Genomic DNA, 14,748 nt, shown 5'->3' on the forward strand with positions numbered 1-14,748 from the left:
GTCTCAAGTTCAGTTCCAGAGGAAAACCTAGAACAACCGGTTGCCAGAGGTGCTCAGAGAAACCCGGATGTGGAGCTGGCCTCATGGGAACTGGGTCTGGCAGAAGCTTCTGAGCCCCTTCCTCGCGGCCCCCTGCAAACCCCTCCTAACCCCTTTACTGTGCTCAGTCCCACTTCCAGGCTCTGGGAATTCAGTAACCCCCTCCCCTGCTCAGAGCACTACAGGGCCCTTCCCACTACTAAGCCTTTTGAGTGCCTGGTCAGGGGCGGAGGCCAGGTAACAGCACGGTCAAGGGTCGCCGCCCGGAGGCGGGGACTCCGCGCAGGGCAGGCAAGGATAGGCAGGTCTAAGACTGATCTCATTCCCATTTTACAGATGAGGAAACAGGCTTGCTCAGGGAAAGTGGTTTAGTACAGGGCAAAGGGCTGGGACCCAGCTTCCGTGGAGCTTCTGGAATCTGCCCTCCTCCAAGACAGAAGCACGCATTTACTCATCCCCTCAGCAATAATCAACTGCGCCCGAGTGGACCAAGCACCACGCACCCCCAGCCGCCGTCGGATGGAAAGCAGCGTGATCGACAGCAAGAGCGCGCCCCGGGTGCCTCGGTATTCAGCCCTGCCCCGCCCCCACGCCGCCTCCCACCTTGGCCTTGAGGAAGAGGACGTCCCGCGAGACGAGCCGCACCTGGCCAGCAGGCACCGCTGCAGAGCAGGGCGCGAAGGCCGGCGTTTGGCTGGCAAGCAGCCGCCAAGTCCTTTCCTCGCCCGGAAACGTTGCTCTTAGCAGCCCTAGAGTCGCAGCGGCTCTCTGTGTGAGTTTATGGTCTGTCTTCCCCACCAGGCCGGAGCCAAGTCAGCCTTGTTTGCCTCTAAATCTCGGGGGGCCAGAACAATGCCTGGCCCGGAACTGGCACTTAGGAGATGGATGTGGAATGATTGATTCGTAAGACGCCGCCCGAACAGTTCCTCCGAGTTCGTGCGGCTGGGGCGGCGCAACCTCCACCGCCGCCGCCAGGGGGCGAGCACGCCCGTTCCCAGGCACATGGCCGACCCCGTTCTTGCGGGAGGCCACCCAGGGACCCTGGGCACGGGGAGCGCCTGCACCCGGCCTGGTGCCAGCGTGGGGAAGCCTCCCCCCAGTGGGGCCCTGGGCCCGTCCTGCGAACGGGAGTCCTGCCAGCAGAGGTTGGGCAGTGGATGCGGGGAGCCAGGGCCTCTGGAGTGGCCCAAGAGGGGCCCTGGGAGGGGTGGGGAGAAAGGCGGTCATTGAGACCCACACCGTCACCCTCCCTCACGACCACACAGAGCATTCGGTACCCAGCTGGAGTCTTGTGACCCATGTCCCCCCCACCCTGCTCCCGCGCACGCAGTTTAACACACAGAAGCATCCTGACTCGCGTTTGCACACGGAATTTGTGACACCCTGCAGGCCAAGGTCATGTACAGAGCACCTGGGCACCCCCAGCTGTAACAGGAACACTCAGAGTGTTGGAAACACCTGGAGACTGTTAGCCACTCCTGCCGTGCAGGATGGGACCCCGTTCTCTCTCTCTCTCTCTCTCTCTCTCTCTCTCTCACACACACACACACACACACACACACGGGCCCCTCCTCTGAGCCGCACCCTGACATCCATCCCTAGATCTGCAAGCTGAGACATTCCCTCATCACCCTCCCAGCCTCTCAGGTTCAGAATGTGACTCGGTGACACACATCCATGGGGACAGGCTGACGGATGGTGAGTGCCACACATTAGGTGACACACACCCACCCAGCTAGCACTGCCAAGTCCTCTGCTCAGTCACGGCACGTGGGCTTGCTTCTCACGCTGCACAGGCATAGGAAGTATCCACGTGCACACACACGTGCACACACATGCGCGTGCACACACATTCTTTCACACTTCTGATCATGCTGAAGAGGTCCAAGCCCTGATCCCGACTAACCTCACTCCAGCGCCTATCCCTGCCACACTCAGCCATTCCAGGCCATGGTGGACCCTGGTGGGGGCTGGAAGTTGCTGAGGAGACCCCCGTGGGGGGTGTGGCACCCCCACTGGCCAGGAGGGAGGCAGAGGCCACGGTCCCGGGCGGGGCGGCCTGAGCTCATCAGATTCCAGCCTGAGTGATTCACGGGAAGGGAAGGATCTGCGAGGGTGGGGGTAATGACCCAGGGGCTGGGGCTTTGGGGGCCCGGGGTTGGCTTCAGACTGGAAAGGATCTTGGGTCCGAAGCAAGCCTCTAGTGCGGGAGGGGGCTTCCTGAAGGGTGGCCCAGCCTGAGGGGTGTCTGCAGGGTCTGGCCCCTGGGAGGGGCTCAGGACACGGAGCGGAGCCCACAGGATGAGACAATCGGCCACTCCCGCCCTCCCCACCCCGGGCCTGGGCCCCTGACCCTACGCCTTCCCAGCCCCAGCAGCTGGGTGTCTTTAGCAGGGGTTAGGCCAAGGGTGGGGGGCAGGGGTGGGGTGACCTTCACGGCCATCTCGGCCCCTGGGGCCTGGCAGCCGTACTGGACCCCAGAGGCCCGGAAGGGCGGGAGCCGCCTGGCCCAGTCGGGGCTGACAGGGTTACAGACCCTCGCTGCCCTGCCAGGCGAGGCTTCTGCCAGAAAGCCGAGAACACAGCGCCAGGGATGTTTTCCTGCTGAGACGGAGCCCTCTGCTCCGGCCACCTCCCGAGCCCCCTGCCTCCCCGGAGGGGCTGATGCGCGGAGGACCCGCTCCTGCAGGGTGACAGGAAGACAGGATGGGGCTGGAGGCAGGACCGGGGTCGCAGGAAGTGCCTTTCTTGGAACTCGGTACCAAAATAGCCTGTTCTGTCCCCACTCTAGATCTCAGTGTCCCACGGGGGAGATAAGTGTCACCAAGGAGACCCTCACCAGGGAGGGGCCTGAGCTGACCTTAATCAGGCTTTGGCTCACCACCCCGCCCCTCTCCTACCCAGACCGGCCCCCACCAAGCCTGCCTCGGGCTCTGCTCTGCTTTGAAGTCCTAACATAAATATCATGTCTGCTTGGGTTCCCCTTCCCGGCCTGGTCACAGCCCCCAGACCTGGCTCCCACCCCAGCCAGCCCTGGGGGTGCGTACGGGGGAGAGGAGGGAGGCCTGGACCACCCAGGGAAGGGGGCGAGCCAGAGACGCCGGAACAGCAATGGGGAGACAGGGCAGGCACCGGAGGCGGAGAGGGAAGACACGGAAGTAGGCAGACAACAGAGAGACAGACCCGAAAGACCAACAAGGTGACCATCCTGGGGACAGGAGAGGTGACAGAGACCCCCCAGAGGGTGACAGGAGCGCAGGAGATGCCTGACTGCAGAGAGGGAAGAGAGAGGATGAGAAATAGTGCCAAGGGACAGTGAGACTCCCTCCGGAGTCTGGGGCAGGGAGGGGGCAGGAAGAGAAGGGAGGCTTCAGGGGGCGCAGACTGGGACGCTGACACTGGGGTAGCACAGGGAAGGACACGGTGGAAAAAGAAACATCCTGGCAACAGAGGGACGGAGCATCCTCACTTGCCGGGGCGCAAATGAGGTTCCCACTAGACAGAATTTGCAGTGCTGAGACCAGGACACTCCCCAGCAAACTGTGACAGGTTGGTCACCCTTGGCAGCAGGCTTCTGCCAGATGCCCCAAGGACCACAGAGTCCCCACCCCCACAGCCAAAGAGCAGCAGAGGAAGGACAGGAACAGCGGAGGCCAGGGGAGCAGCCGTCCCTCCTGGGATCCCCAGACTCAGGCAGTCCCTGCTCTGCCTCCACCCTGTGACCCAGGGCCAGCCTTGATCCTTTCCAAGCTGGAGGACACTGAACCGAGCGGCGGGGCTGGGCCCTTCTAGCTGTGTGCTGGGCTCCAAGACACCCATCCTTGTGGGCAGATGTGGCCAGACGTTCAGGCCAGGCATCTGGCGGGAGAGGGACTGGGGCCCCAGCTGTGCCCAGGTTGGGCGATCCAGAGGAACCATACGTTCCTGCCCTCACAGCTGTGGGTGCAGGTGTGGGCCCGCGGGGACACGCACACATCACCCAGCTGCATGGGCCCGCAGCAAAGCCAGCCCCAGGCAGGCACACATACTCATGGACACACTGCCATGTACAGACACCCAGGTACACCCACGAGCACACCCAGTCTCTCTCCGTGGGGGAGGCCACCCCCTAGCCCCCTCCAGCTGTCAGAATCCCTTACCCCCAGGGACCAGGCCCGGACACACCACTGCTTCCTGGGCCCCACCTTCCCCAAGCCTCTCCCTCCCACCCTGTCCAGTCCCCAGCACCACCCTCCTTCCCGCCCCCGCTCTCCCATCCAGAAGCACAGAGGGTGTGGCCCCAGCACGTGGGGAGGGAAAGGAGGCCAAAATCGCTGCCCTCCCCCCAGACTGCCCTCCCTCCCCACTTCTGCCCTGGGATCTCGCCCACCTCCCATCCGTCCGTCCAGCAGCTCCCACTGGAGACCAGGCGCCTCCTGCCCACCAGTTGCCTGAAGGCTGGGGCGGTTTGGGAAGAATTTGGAAATGGAGGGAGGTGGGGGGATGGGGACAAAAGAAAAAGGAGGGAAGGAGGTGATTTGTACACAAAGCAATGTGCTGGCTCGGCAGCTGGCCGTGCCAAGGCTCCAGGACGCCTGCCCAGGGGGCGCCCCCCAATCCGATCAACACCCCCATCCCGGCTGCTCCACTGGGCTCTCTTCAGGCCAACCCCTCTGCAGGCCGCCTTCACCCCCACCCCCACGGGCCCACACATTGCGTTCAAAACCACTGTCTGGCTTGTCCCAGTAGCTGGAAGACCAGGCTCCTCCTGGGGACGTGGGCTTCTGTTTTCAAGGCCGTCTGGAGGTGCGCTCTTGCCGTAAGGGCCACGGTCAGAGCCGAGAACTGCAGCCTCCGAACCCACGCTGGGACCCGAGCTTGGTGTCCGGAGCTGTCTCCACCTCTGGGAGGGAGACACAGCGGCCTTGGGGCCCACCCGAGAAGACAGACTCAGGTACCAAGGGAGCATCACACGTGATCCCTGCCCGTGGTAATTCCCAGCGGTCCTGCCGTCCTAGACCACACTCCTGCGGATCCCGAGTCGCATTCTGAGACCGCCATCCATCGTGGTGGGGCTCACTGCGAATTAGCCATTCTGCCGGAATCCCTGTGGCCAGCCATGCCTCTCCACATCTTCTCTCGTCCGCACACGCATTCGCTCAGCCATCTGTCAGGCCATCCCTTTCCTCCTTCCCCCACCCATCCATTATCCGTCTGTCTGTCCGCCCATCTGGGCACCCACCCATTCTCCCACCTCCCGGCCCGTCCATCCACGTGCGCATTCCTGCGTTCCCGCACGCGGGCACCCTCTATCCACCCACCCACCCATCATCCAAGCGTTTACTGCGCCGGTTAGCATTTCTCTGTGCTGGCGGGGGGAAGCAGGAGGCGGCAGGCTGAACGCGACTGGCAGAAAGAGTAAGAGCCCCACAACCAGCCCGCCTCTGTCCGCTCGGCCCCGGATCCCCGATGTTGTGCCCACAGCCTCCCCGTCCCGACTAGGGTAGGAAGTTCCTAGGCTGCTCGACTCCAACTCTCCCAATCTGGACGGGAGCGGGGGAATGCCGGGCACCCAGGTGAGGCTCCAAGCCTCATCCCCCACCCACGAAACCCTTCACTTTGTTGGGATCAGAGGTGCCCCGCTCATTTTCACTCCTGCCCCCTCCTGGCTCCGCAGTCCCTCTGCTTGCACGTCAGCCCAGACAAACCATCTGGAATTTGGCCTTTGACCCTCTTCCTCCTGCTTCTCTTGCCTGCCCCCCAACCCCTCGCCCCAACCGAGGCTGGAGTCCTGACCTCTGATCTGACCTGCCTACTCGCCAGCCAGACGGCTCACAGCCTCCCCTCAGACGCCCCAGCACGGGCCATTGCCCGAATCATGACTGGGCCCGCCACACCCTTGGATCCGGCTCTGGCCAGCCCCCGAGGAGCCTCCCGAGGCGGCCTCCCCCAGCCCGGCCCGCCCTGCGGCCCGGTTCTCCAGCCAGCTCCCGCCCCTCTCCCAGACTATTGCAACAACCTCCAGTCCCCCCCCTCCACCCACCACACACCAGCCCCAGGGAACTCCCATCATACCTCCTCCCCGGGTCCCCACGACGGAGGCAAGTCTTTAGGGGTAGCTGATTGCCTTCCAAGCCGGGCTGCTCCCCGCTTTCGGACAGTCCCTCCTCACTACCGATGGTCCCTCCAGAAGTCCCTCACTCCAGTGGAGTCCTTTGCAGTCTCCAAAGGCGTCTAGAGCGGCCCACCTCGGCGCTCTCCTAGGCTGTGCCTTCTCGCTGTCATGCCTCCCCCCATCCTCACCTCCTGATGCCGTGCCCAGCCCTCAGACCACGCTTGAGAGCTCCTCAGGGCACCGCAGCCAAAAGAGAATTGGAACGAGAGTCAGACAGCCTTGGTTCTAGTCGCAGCCCTGCCACAGATGAGCTTGGAGACTCCCTGGGCCTCAGTGTCCCCACCCGCAAAAAGGTTTGCTGCTTTCCAGGGATCTCCCTGTTCTGAAGTCGTCTGACTCCTGGGGAAGGCTGGGGAGGTGTGGGGAGCAGGTGGGCTTTGGCTCCGGATAGCATCCTGGATTCCCCCAGCATGGCCCTGGGCCGGGTTCTTCATTTATCTGAGTCTCATTCATGAGTGAATGCACTCATTCATTCGTTCGACAAACCCTACCGAGCAGCATCGATGGGCCAGGAACTTTCCAGGCTCTGCGGATACAGGAGGGAACGAGACAATGATGATGCCCTCATGGAGCTCACAGTCTCCTAGGGCAAGAGTCTCCACGGAGGGCATAACATTCAGCAATGTCTTGAGACACTTTTGATTGTCGCAACTGGAGGGATGCTACTGGCCTCTAGGAAGAAACCAGGCTTTCTGCTAAACATCTTACAATGCACAGGGCAGTCCCTACAAGAGGTGGGCTTGGACCTGGTGAGTTTCACATACAGCCTTGAGGCCACAGTAGTTGGAGCAGAGGGGTGAGTGGGGGTGGAGTAAGAAATCTGAGGGCAGACCACATCGCCCTGAAGGCCATGGCCAAGACGTTGGCCTGTCTTCTCAGTGAGATGGAGGCCCAGAGGTTCCGAGCAGGGGAGTAACCAGGTCTGTCTTGGGTTTTAAAGGGATCCTCTGGCAGGATGGAGAAGGCAAGACAGAGACCAGAGGAGAGGCTGTTGCAAGAATCTGGATGGAAGGGGACCGTGGCACGGGCCAGAGGTGGGGTGGCAAAAAAGGTGGCAAGAAGCAGTCAGATTGTGGCTCTGTCCCGAAGGTGAAGTCAACAGGATCCGCTGAGAGATTGGATGTGGGGTGTGGGAGAAAGAGGAGTCAAGGATGATCTCAAGGCTCTGGGCCTGAGCCAAAGGCAGGATGCGCTGCCCCATATCGACCTTCCTCTCACGAGAAGGGGGATAATGCTATACATTTCACAGATGTAGACCTTAAAAGAAGGACCTGCCAGGGATGTAGCCAGTGTTTCAAAAGCCCTGGTTCTCAGGGGGCCTGGCTGAGTCTGCAGGGCCAGCCCTGGCACTGTAAGGTGCTTAGCAAAGCCGCTCTGGTCCCCACCCCCTACCCAGAAGATTTGCTCAGAAGACTAAGGAACATTAGCCTCATGCTTTGCTGCTGACAAAGCACATTTTCAAACACCGCAAGCTGTGATACAACAGCCTTGCTGAGCTGAAAGGCCCTGACCCATTACCCCATTTTGTAGATAAGACAAACGGAGACCCAGAGAGGGTGGGCGACTTCCCAGCAGTCACACAGCACCTCAGGGGCAGAGCACTGAGGGGCAGAACCTCCCTTCCACGTCCCCACCCCCGGGGTCAAACTTCTGCTAAGAGTGGAGAGGGTGTTCATGGGTTAATCTGACAGCCCCGCTCCCCAGGGACCATCCTGGATGATGGGCTCAGTGCACATGCCTCCAGAGGCCTCCAAGAGGGGCGGGCGGAGGGACCCTGGCCAGGCCCACGCAGCAGCCTCTGGGGGCAGGGAAGTCTCCACACGTGGGATGCCTGTGTCACATACACATGTATGTGACATTGTGAGCTTCACGCCCATACATGGCTTCTCCCCAGTCCTTCCCCTCCCAGCCAGCCCTGCTCCCCCACCCCGCAGTGCAGCCTGGCTCTTGCCTGCCCCCCTCCCCCACGCACCCTGCCCTTGTGCAGCAGGAGCCCAGAGAAGCATTTCCTGTTTGGGGGCTGCCTCCTCCCCCTCTAAGCCCAGGTTCCCAGGGCCCCAGGCTGAGCAGAGGTGAAGGGAGGGCAGCCCCCTGCCCCTCCTCCTCCCCCTCAACCCGGTCCAGCTGGAGCCAGGAAGCTTGGGGGTGGGGGGAGGTTGAGGCAGGAGTTCCGTTCATGAATGAGGGTTTGTGATGCCCACTTGCGACGCCTGCGTGATCAAGACGGGTTCCGTTCAGGGGCCGCACATGAACGTGAGGGGTGTCTTGTGCGAGGGCACAGAGAACCCCACAAGGACCCCATACCACTTTAGGGTGTGCATCCACGGGGGGTTAGCGTGTCAGAGCGTGTACGAGTCTGGGACGACGGGACAGTGTCAAAAGAGTGCCCTTGTGTGGGGAGCCGAGCGCGCACACGCGCACACACACACGTGTGATGTGAAGGCCATGAGTCAGAGCACGTTTCCACATGTATGACGAGCCGCTGGGCCCTGAGACAGTTCACAAGTATGATGAGGTTGGTGTGTCCAGACAGGATCTCGGGTGAGTCTCTGGGAAGGGACCTCAGCCCACCGCCAAGAGCCCTGACTGCCCGCACCTTCTGAGGGTCTACCAGCCTCCTCTCCCCGACTCCCAGCGGGCTAGCGGTGCCTCCCCCCGCCCGCCCCTCCGGCACCCCCCCACCTCTGCCCCCCGCCCGACTGCTTCCTGCTCCAGCGGCCCCGGGGGAGCGGGAGCAGGGAGCTGGCAGCGGCCCCAGCCCACTCCTTACAAGGCCTGAGCCCGGCCCAGGCCCGCCCCCGGCCCGCCTGCCGGAGGCCCCGGTCCCTCCCCCTGTCAAGAGCGGCCGCGAGCCGGCCCCGGGCCAGTCGGGGGGCATCGCGATGCTGCTGCGCCTGCTGCTGGCCTGGGCGGCCGCGGTGCCCACGCTGGGCCAGGCCCCCTGGGCAGCTGAGCCCCGGGCCATCTGCGGCCCCGGCAGCTGCTACGCGCTCTTCCCTCGGCGCCGCACCTTCCTGGAGGCCTGGCGGGCCTGCCGCGAGCTGGGGGGCGACCTAGCCACGCCGCGGACCCCCGAGGAGGCCCAGCGTGTGGACAGCCTGGTGGGCTCGGGCCCGGCCAGCCAGCTGCTGTGGATCGGCCTGCAGCGGCCGGCCCGCCAGTGCCAACCCCAGCGCCCGCTGCGCGGCTTCACGTGGACCACGGGAGACCAGGACACGGCCTTCACCAACTGGGCCCAGCCGGCCACAGGAGGGCCCTGCCCGGCCCAGCGCTGCGCCGCCCTTGAGGCGAGCGGCGAGCATCGCTGGCTCGAGGGCTCGTGCACGCTGGCCGTCGATGGCTACCTGTGCCAGTTCGGCTTCGAGGGCTCCTGCCCAGCGCTGCCGGACGAGGCAGGCCAGGCGGGCCCGGCGGTCTACACCACACCCTTCCACCTGGTGTCCACCGAGTTTGAGTGGCTGCCCTTCGGCTCTGTGGCGGCCGTGCCGTGCCAGGCTGGCAGAGAAGCATCCCTGCTCTGCGTGAAGCAGCCCGATGGTGGCGTGGGCTGGTCTCGGGCCGGGCCCTTGTGCCCAGCACCCGGCTGTGGCCCGGACAACGGGGGCTGCGAACACGAGTGCGTGGAGGAGGTAGACGGCCGCGTGTCCTGTCGCTGCACCGAGGGCTTCCGGCTGGCGGCGGATGGGCAGAGCTGCGAGGACCCCTGTGCCCAGGCTCCGTGTGAACAGCAGTGTGAGCCCGGCGGGCCACAGGGCTATAGCTGTCACTGTCGCCTGGGTTTCCGGCCGGCCGAGGATGAACCGCACCGCTGCGTGGACACAGATGAGTGCCAGATCGCTGGTGTGTGCCAGCAAATGTGTGTCAACTACGTCGGTGGTTTTGAGTGCTACTGCAGGGAGGGCCACGAGCTCGAGGCTGACGGCATCAGCTGCAGCCCGGCTGGGGCCATGGGAGCCCACACTGCCCAGGACCTAGGGGACGAGCTGCTTGATGACGGGGAGGACGAAGAGGATGAACATGAGGCCTGGGATACCTTTGATGGCAGCTGGACGGAGGTGCCTGGGATCCCGTGGATGGAGGCCACGCAGCCGCCTGACTTTGGCCTGGCTTACAGACCTAGTTTCCCAGAGGAGGGAGAGCATCCGATGCCCTACCTGGACCCCACCTGGCCACCCCCGCTTAGTGCTCCCAGGGTCCCCTACCACTCCTCGGTGCTCTCTGTCACCCGACCCGTGGTGGTCTCTGCCACACGCCCCACACTGCCTTCTGCCCACCGGCCCCCTATCATCTCTGCCACACGCCCACCCTGGGCCCCTGCCCCCGAGCCTCCCATGATCCCTGCCAGGCATCCAGTTTTGCCTCCTGACCACCAGTTCCCCATGATCTCAGCCAACCATCCAGATTTGCCCTCTGCCTACCAACCCCCCATTATCTCTGCCACTCGCCCAGCACAGCCCCCGGCTCACCAGCCCCCAATTATCTCAGCCAAATATCCTGAACTGTCCCCTGTGTTTCCAGACACCCCAGTCACTGATACCCAGACCACCACTCATGTGCTTCAGATCCCTGCTAACCACACTCCTCTAGGTACCACTTCCAGGGGCCATCAACCCCTCGTCACCCCAGATGTCCCGGTCCTCCAAGCCCAGGCCACCCACCTTCCCATTACCTCGACTGTCCAGCCCCCTCTGACCACTACCTCCAGATCCCCTGTGCTCCCTGCCCATCAAGAGCCTGCGTCTCCTGCCCCCCAGCCCCCAGCCCCCCACACTACCCTCACCTCAGAGCCCCCCCAGAGCCCCACTAACCAGACCTCATTCACCAGCCCCACACACCCCCATTCCAAACCCCCACAAGTCCCAAGAGAGGGTGCCCGGGACGCTAAGGTGGCCCCGTGGCTGCCCTCAGCAGCCCCCACAGCAGCCCCGACAGCCCTGGGGGACTCCAGTCCGGCAGGCCACAGCCGGAGGGATGACCGGTGGCTGCTGGTGGCACTCCTAGTACCCACATGTGTCTTCTTGGTGGTCCTACTCGCATTGGGCATCGTGTACTGCACCCGCTGTGGTCCCCACGCACCCAACAAGCGAGTTACTGACTGCTATCGCTGGGTCACCCACGCTGGGAGCAAGGGCCCAACAGAACCAGTGCCCCACCGGGGCAGCCTCACAGGGGTGCAGACCTGCAGAACCAGCGTGTGATGGGGCGCAGCCCCCCCTCCGCGGGGTGGGGGGAAGGGGCGTGCGTTGGACACATGGCCCAGGCTGCACCAGGGACCCACGGGGGCTGCCCAGCTGGACAGAGGGCTTCCTGCTCCCCCGGGCCCAGCCAGGCTCGTCTCTCGGTCAACTACCAGACTAGACTCTTGGGAATTCTGCTCCCCGGCCCAGCACTCACGACAGAGGAGACACCAAGGCTCCCAGGACCTCAGGGGGTGGGTGCTGGGGTCTTCTCCAATAAATGGGGTGCCAACCTCACCCAAAGTTCCTGACCCCCATTGATGTCTGAGGGGAGGGCCTGGGAGGACTCAGCAAAAAAGAGGGGACCTTCCTTCAGCTTTTGTGGGCAAGGAAATAAGGTAAGACACCTTAAGGGAGGGTATGCTTCGGAGATTCTCTGGTAAACAGGAGCCCAGAGAGGGCAGAGCCTTGCCCAAGGTCACACAGCTAGCCCAGGAGTGGGAGTTTTGGCACGGAGAGAGTTTCATATTTGTTTTTCTTTTTAGCAAAACTCCAAGAAAGTGGGGCTAAAAATGGGGGAGCGTTCTAGAATGAGGGCTTCTGATCAACGGCAGCCAAACTGGGATTTAGGAGTCAAACTTAAGCTCCGGGTCTGGCGATTCTGGGGAGTGAAGGGTGAGCTTCTAACTGACTTTTGGTACTTGGCATCCCACCCCCACAGTCTGCCCAGAAGTTGGCAGCTGGGGTCCAGGGTCACTCAAGGGAGCTGCCACTCCGCTGGGTTATAGGTGCTCTGAAGGTGCCCGTCCTCCCTGCTCTGGGGAGGAGGTGGGAGTCACTGCCCGGCAGGCTGGGATGGGGAGAGCGCAGAACCTGGGGGAGGCATCCCATATCCAGCTCCCTTGCCAGGCTTCTGAGCAAGGCTTTGGCCGTATTTTGCCCTTCTCCATGCGGGTGGTGCTGGGACAGAGAGAACCCAGGAGACCAGAGCTTGAGCAAGTTGCTCAATGCTGAGGTGTCCCATGAATCCAGAAGGGGATGGTCAAAGATCACAGCCTGCAGGAACCTGGCAAACTCTTTCATCCTGGGCTCTCTGCCTTGGGGACGAGGAGAGGTGGGACCTGCAAGGGGTGGTTGGTGGGGGGGAGGCTCCGGTTCCCACTGCCTCTGTAATTTTTCAGTTGCAGTCTCGAAGGGGCCTCTAATTAGGACAGAGCAGAACCACCACGACCACCCAGACAGGAGAGGAGGGGTGGCCTAGAGGCCCCTTCCCTACTGGGTGCCCTATGCCACCCTCTAGCCCCAGGGCCTGGACTTGGGCCGGGCCGCAGGGGACCGGTAGAGGAGGGATCAGAACTGGGGACGAACCGGGGGCCGTGGAGAGGGTGGAGGGAACGCTATGCACCGCCTCCGGTCCCGTTCTCATGTTCCCCTAACTCAAACCAGACGCCCCCGCCAGATCCTGCCCAAGTATTTAACCTCAGAGAGGCCGCTGGAGAGATTCGATGCATGAGAGTGGAGTCGCGGGGTGGCCTAGAGGCCTGAGTCTGAGAAGGAGGTGTGGGAGCAGCCTAGGCGGGTAACAAAGCCTGCCAGGATGGCACAGTCTGGAGCTCCCTCCTGGGACCCTGGGCAGGGGATCCAGAGCGCCGTCAGGGCAGGAAGGAGTTAAATGCACTGCTGTCGGAGGGAGGGGATGGGCGTGGGGAAGGGGGCCCAGAGCCGGCTCTTTGTCATCCCATAATGAGCAACAGATGCGGAGCTGCGTGCGGGCCTAAACAGACTGCCTCCCTAGGCAGAACCCCCGCCTGCGCCCAGGCTGGGCTCTGCCCAGACCCGGAGCTGTGTCTTGGGCTCCGCCCACCGACCCTCAGACCCCTCCTCATGCAGGCGCGAACGTCGCCTGCAGGCAGATGCCGGCACTATCCGACAGATCCCTCCAAGCTACGAGCCACGCCCACCCACTTCTGTCAACGTGCCCCTCGGGAGTTCTTCAGAAGCACCGCCCACCAAAGCCACTAGCCACGCCCTCTGCCAGCTCAGAGATTCTCCAAGAACTATTGCCCCGCCCCTCCTCTCTATCAGCTCCGCCCCGGCGGCCGAGGCCTTAACAATGGCCCCGCCCACCGGGGGGGGTCATAAGCCCCGCCTCCTTAGGGCGGCTCGCAGACTGGCAGTTATTGATGCCCGCTTCCAGAAAGTATGAACACTTTCCTCTCACGCCGCGTTGTGTGCCCCGCCTAACAGAACCACAAGCCCCGCCCCTCCTCGGAGCCGGAGACTCGGCTCACGAGTGCAGGGGATCGCGCGGAGACCCTCTCTCCGTCCAAGGGAGCTGCGAATTCCGTCTTCCAGGAGGTTACGCCTGCCCTTTAGCTCCTCTTCAGGCTCCGCCCCCAGCTACAAGTCCCGCCCATTCACAGCGGCTCAAATCATAGAGCGGGCTCTAGGCCCGCCTCCCTGGGAAAAGAGCTCCGCCCACGTCCGGCTAACACCTCCCCTTCTCACGGAGGTGATGGCCCACCTACACAGTCCTCGGGTCCGCCCACTGAGAATACCCACAAGCTCCACCCCTGACGATCCCTTAAGTCCCGCCCACCCAGAGCGCCCGTGGCCGGGGGCGTCACACAAAAGCATCCGCCCCCGCGGAGAGCGTAACCCAACCTCTTCTCTCAGGCTCCACCTACTGTGAATGCATAGCCACGCCTACCTGTAGGGTCCGCCTTCTTGGCATTCCGGGGCCCGGGACTCCCAAGGTCGCTCACCGCCTTCTGAATTTGCTCAGACTAGTGTGGATCCAAACTCTTCGTCCCTGACCAGGATGCCCCTGAACCCGGTCCTGGCACCCCGTCTCCTTCCCCACTCACGGTTTCCGGTCGTCTAGATTGCAGGTTCTCCGGAGGGAGCTCTGGGATGAGGTCGAGAGCCCGACGGGAGACGTGGAGGAATGGGCCTTTGGCGCCACCTGCCGTCGGCGCCCGGGCTTGCAGCCACCGGCCCGTCTCCCAAAGCACATTAGGGCTCAATAAATACTTGCTTAATTCATTAAATGTTTGTATTATTCCGATATTGGCTGCTTAGGCAAATATTTGCTCCCAGGAAAAACAGCAGATCCACTCGCATGGGCCCTCTGTCGTATTTGGAAGACCCCAAGGGGGCCTCTGTGAGCTGAAGCGGCCCCCGCCATTCTTTACAGCAGCTGGGGGGACTTTCGCTGTATCTTACCCACGAATCCTATTTCCCAGGGCTGAAAGCACAGGCTCTCACCTGAATCCTTAAGGCTGGATCCTCCCCTCCCCCAGCTAGTGCTCCAAAGTGTGGACACCTTCCTTAGAGGGGTGCCTTTGGCAGGAGGGAGTGGGTTTGGGCTCACAGACC

The 14,748-nt window shown here is 62.9% G+C and overlaps 1 protein-coding gene across 1 annotated transcript; it reads left to right on the top strand.

The window, feature by feature from the left end:
• Nucleotides 1-9,075: 9,075 nt before the first annotated feature.
• CD248 (CD248 molecule) lies at nt 9,076-11,664 on the top strand (the record flags this gene model as incomplete). The annotated part of the gene is made up of 1 exon (XM_080816418.1): nt 9,076-11,664. One exon carries the CDS (start codon nt 9,076-9,078, stop codon nt 11,389-11,391), a length of 2,316 nt encoding a protein of 771 aa, XP_080672544.1. The 3' UTR covers nt 11,392-11,664.
• Nucleotides 11,665-14,748: the final 3,084 nt, after the last annotated feature.

The sequence above is a fragment of the Martes martes genome, assembly GCF_963455335.1.
Source record: "Martes martes genome assembly, chromosome: 10".
Taxonomy (NCBI): Eukaryota; Metazoa; Chordata; class Mammalia; order Carnivora; family Mustelidae; genus Martes; species Martes martes.